Source organism: Manihot esculenta, chromosome 18 (assembly GCF_001659605.2).
Source record: "Manihot esculenta cultivar AM560-2 chromosome 18, M.esculenta_v8, whole genome shotgun sequence".
Lineage (NCBI taxonomy): Eukaryota > Viridiplantae > Streptophyta > Magnoliopsida > Malpighiales > Euphorbiaceae > Manihot > Manihot esculenta.
In genome coordinates this window covers 5140817-5145353 of record NC_035178.2, presented here as the reverse complement: position 1 = coordinate 5145353, position 4537 = coordinate 5140817, and the positions used below count along the sequence as shown (strand labels likewise).

Genomic DNA, 4537 nt, shown 5'->3' with positions numbered 1-4537 from the left:
TTTTAATTTGTCTTTTAAAATTTTAAAAGAGGAAAAAATACTAAGTTTTAACAAAAAATAAATAAACTATATCTCCCTTCGATTAAAATATATATACAAGTATAATAAAATTAATTAATATTTTAAAAATATTTCCTTTATTGAAGCGTAATAAAAAACATTTAAGAGTATCAAAAATCTAAAACATTACTTATTAAAAAAATACTCTAAAACAACACAAACACATAAAAAAAATTGAGAGAGTAAGATGACTTTTTTTTTTGGTAAATCTAAATAATTTTTTAATAGCATTTATTTTAGCCTCCCACACTCAAAATACATTTACTGTTATTTCAGAGAAACTGAGCAGCATTGTCCCGAGTACCATACTCGTGGAACTTAATCCTGGCCACCAAGACAAACAAAGAACAGGTTCTTCTACTGTAAATTTAGAGACCATGAAGTGTAGGTAAATGTTGCAGATGCAGCTCAAAAGCACGAGGAGGTCTCCTTGCACAATGAACCTCCTCAATGAGTGTAATTGCAACTAAATTTATACAACAGTCAAGAGTGAGTTCCTCTAATTGCAAGCATATTTTGTGAAACAACCCAACCAGCTACGCTAGGAAAATTTCGTATGCTGGAATCTACATAACAAGCCAGATTAAATTTTCGTATGCAGATTTCCTTTACAAGTAAACTTTTAGTGCCTTATGGCATCCATGGATATCCGAAGGAGCAAACAGGTGAAGGGGCGTCATCTGATCTAGCAGATGCCTGTCTGGCTTGGGCTTGGTAACTGTCCATTCCTACTTCTAAACAAATGCAATGAATTCTGATTTCTCCATCAGCTTCAATTTCGCTTGTGCAATTGTAGTAGGAGTTTTTTCCATTTGATCATACACCTGCTGCATCTTTGACAGTTTCATTAAATGAGGCAGCAAGGTATTCTGCAAGGTTCGGTTGAGAACTGGACTTGTTAGAAGACTCTGAAACTCTCTGCTTTTTCATGCTAACTGAATTTGAAGAGCCAGGTGTATGCAAATTATTCAATGCACCGTCCACACCTCTCCACACAACGGGATCTAAATTTTGCCATGGGTCTTCAACCATTGACTTGTCATAAAAAGGCTCTGGCCCCAGTTTCTCATCTCGCGCAGTTCCATGAAAACGTGAACCACGCCCTCTCCTATCACTCCAGCTAGAAACTTGGTTTGCTCTGCTGCCATGCCACTGTCCCTGGCCTCTACCTGAAAAAGGAGAACCACCTCCACGTCCTGAGCCAGGGATTGGACTGTTGCCATGCTGAGGCGGCCCACGTTCTCCATAATAAAAACCAGGGCTCCCTACCGGTTGAAAGCTTGGGTTTCCTCCGCAGTTGGGGTATGGACTTCTTATATGAGTGTTGGGAGGGTTTCCATAATAATAGCCAGCTACATTTTCTTGATGCATGGGAAAAGGACTGGCTCTCGGACTCCTGAAGTGAGCAGGACTATCATATGAACCTTGGGCTTGATACATTCTCTGACTGGGGGAATAATTGCTTTGCATTTGATGAGCAGGAGAGGGAGTCATTTCAGTGTTCCTTATTCCTAGAAAATAAACAGGAAAGGGAAAAAGAAAAAGGAAGGATATCATAAACATTATATCCCTACAGATAAAAATACACATATTCCTTTATTTTGGTATCGTGACCCTTTTTTGAGGACCTTGCCAAATTAGAAGCAAGCACCATACATCAGGTAAATGCAGAGTTGAACAGAAGAAGACATGCTCATTGAGCTAAAAATTAAAAAACAAAAAAAGAGACATCCTAATGTTATAAAAGTCATACAATATGGTTTTGGCAAGTGATCTTGTTGTTTATAAAGTATGAGCTTAGGAGACCTCAATGATGCAATTGAACATCCCAGGTAGTGCAGTGGCTGGTATACCACATCTTTAAGAATGATAACCTGATTTGAATTTCACACCATGTGAGACTCATTCGTATCCACAAGAAAAGCAAAATTCTAACTTTTTAAAGAACTTTTGATAAGGACCTAAGTATGAAAAATAAATTCGCAAAATTCCATACTCTCTTATTCTCATATGAGACAAGCTTATATAAGATGCACCCAAAATGAATTGAAACGTGCAATGTCTGCAAACAGCATATTAATAAGCACCCTACCTGGATGAGGAGATGAAAACCGCGCCATGGGAGAATTCCTATCACTTGGAGGCGTTACATATCCTTGTTGAGCCTGGTTACCTGCTTGACTCCTTTTCTTGTTAGCAGAAAATGCAGCCATAGGATCTGTGTAAAAATCAAACCTAGGAGTTGCACGGGACTCCTGTGGAGGCAGAGGAGCAGGGCTCTCCAGGAGTGGATTCGCAAGGAAACCAGAAACTGCTGGGGTTTCAACATAGCTAGAAGCTTCAGCCTGAGCAGCTATTGTGCGCATCGCTTTCAATCTTTCCCTCCTCTTTTCTGAATCCTCCATAACCTGCAAATATAGAATCAAGATACCCAGCATTACCAATCAACTCAAAAGAACCTTAATCAATCTTGTGATCTTGACACACGAATTCACAAGAACTCTAATCGAAACACATTGAGCTGGTTGTTTCTGCGATTTCTCCATGCTGCTTGTTTCAGTAGCAGGAATCGAAAAGGCAATGCCTCTGGCTGGAGTCTGAGGATTCCTCCCTTTTCTTGTTGGATTAGATTGAAATATTGATTGGGCAGTGTCAGCCCAAGACTTAGAGGTGAAGTCATTTGGGCCTCAAAAAACATAGAGGTTATGTATGGTTCTTGTGGGTAGCGAGCTTGCTTCTAATTTGGCAAGGTCCTCAAAAAAAGCAATGCCAACTTCCAAATACCCAAACCAAAGCTCCTACTAAACTTATTTGATCAATCAAATGCCAATTCAAATTAACATATTGAAAAATTGAAGGACACAATGGCAGCAAATCCAATATAGATATTTTAATCACAAAGCCAACACACATATATATACCTTAACTGTTCAATTTAAATCTAAATTAGTTTTAATCCCAAAATAGTTGGGATACACTGTAAGGAAATTTCGGGGGCCGTTCTTAGCATTCTCAAAAATTTCAATTCTACCTACAAGCAAAAAAGAAACACTGAACAAAAGAAACTGCAAAGGAAAAACAAAACAACTGGAGTGGACAACATGCATAAAATCGGGGGAGGCACAGAGAATTAATTATAGTGGTTTTTTCTCTAGCAGGATTTGGGTTCATATTAGGGAAAGGACTGTGAGTTTGCATAACTTAAAGGATATCTCGCTAACAATATATAAACCCAGCATATCTCAAAGGCTCACCAGTAGTGGAGATTAATGATTAAAGTTAAAAAATACTGATGCACCTGCACTGCAAGCACAAAAAAATATATATTCACAATAAAAAAAGGTAACAAACTGATTCAACTTAAAACAAAACTAATTAACAGATTCAAGGTAAAATACCTCAAAGACTCAGCCACACAGCAGAGGAAACCAATGGGTAGATTAGAGCAGTAGAAAATCGACACAAGATGGCAGTAGGGTGTCGTCAATACCGTTCCCGATGCAAGATGGCAGCCGATGGGGAGAGCAGATGGCCGACGGCAGCAAATAATCAAGCAGATAGACGGCAGGTAGGTCGCAACAGGGAAAAGCAGATTCGGGAAAGAGAAGGGGAGGAAAACAAGGGATTGATATTGAATAAAAATGAAGAATTGATTAGGTTTAGACTTCAGTTTAGGGATTTAGGCAAGGCAGAGGAGGGAAGGGAAAAGAGCAATCGGGAATGGGGATCTGGAAAGAGTTAAAAGGGCTGGGCTGGTTTTTGAGGTAAATGGGTTCTTTCAGTTAAACGGTTATTTAATACATTTAAATCAAACCAAATTATCATTTATCTGTGACGCATCGTGAAAAAACATTCTTTTTAATTTAAATTTTAAATTTAAATATAATTATAATAGAATTTATAATTTTAAACAATATTATTAAATTTTAAAGTTTTAAATTAAATGATAAAATAATAAAAAATTTTAAAATTTTTATATAAATAAATATTTTATAAATATGAGAAACATTTCATTTAAATATAAATTTAAAATCACTTTTATTCAGTTGATTAAAAATAAATATTTAAGTGCTTTTCCATAAAATATATGATTTTACATATTATGTACATGTAGACAGACGGACCAAAAACAGTATCACCAGTGCTTATAAAAGGAGATCGACCACCATTTGCGCTGCTTCTACTCAAGATAGGAAGTGAGGTGAGATTTTGATAGGCCTTTGGAAAGTTTTTTTTTTTTTCCCTAAGAAACTACGGGAAAAATTATCCTCTCACGAAGTATGGATAGTGAAACAGTCACTTGATAAGTTATTGTTTAACATTTCCTATCCAATGCTTTGATTATTGATGATCTGAGATCCAAAAAATAGGGTTTTATAAGGGTTCTATAAGCTTAGTCTTAGAGGAGAGTGTTTCTCTCCTTTTATCCTTTTCCTCTGTCTGTTAGTGACGTATAACGGCCTCCCTACCATTGGGC

The 4537-nt window shown here is 37.0% G+C and overlaps 1 protein-coding gene across 3 annotated transcripts; it reads right to left on the bottom strand.

Annotated features, from left to right (window-relative positions):
* Positions 1 to 490: 490 nt before the first annotated feature.
* Positions 491 to 3833, bottom strand: LOC110606831 (protein SICKLE). 3 transcript variants are annotated; one of them, XM_021745821.2, is made up of 4 exons: positions 3459 to 3833; positions 3315 to 3363; positions 2153 to 2468; positions 491 to 1571 (listed from the first exon to the last, which is right to left on the bottom strand). In XM_021745821.2, the coding sequence occupies exons 3-4, from the start codon at positions 2463 to 2465 to the stop codon at positions 877 to 879; spliced, it is 1008 nt and encodes a 335-aa protein (XP_021601513.2). In that variant the 5' UTR covers positions 2466 to 2468; positions 3315 to 3363; positions 3459 to 3833; the 3' UTR covers positions 491 to 876. The 3 variants fall into 3 exon arrangements, with proteins under 3 accessions (XP_021601513.2, XP_021601512.2, XP_043809521.1); XM_021745820.2 differs by lacking the exon at positions 3315 to 3363 and having other exon boundaries at positions 3459 to 3832; XM_043953586.1 differs by lacking the exons at positions 3315 to 3363; positions 3459 to 3833 and having other exon boundaries at positions 2153 to 3308.
* Positions 3834 to 4537: the final 704 nt, after the last annotated feature.

Coding starts and splice junctions, on each gene's coding strand:
- LOC110606831 (XM_043953586.1), bottom strand. CDS start 2,498: ATGCTGGGTATCTTGATTCTATATTTGCAGGTTATGGAGGATTCAGAA. Junction 1,572..2,152: donor GTTTTCATCTCCTCATCCAG/GTAGGGTGCTTA, acceptor TTTATTTTCTAG/GAATAAGGAACACTGAAATG.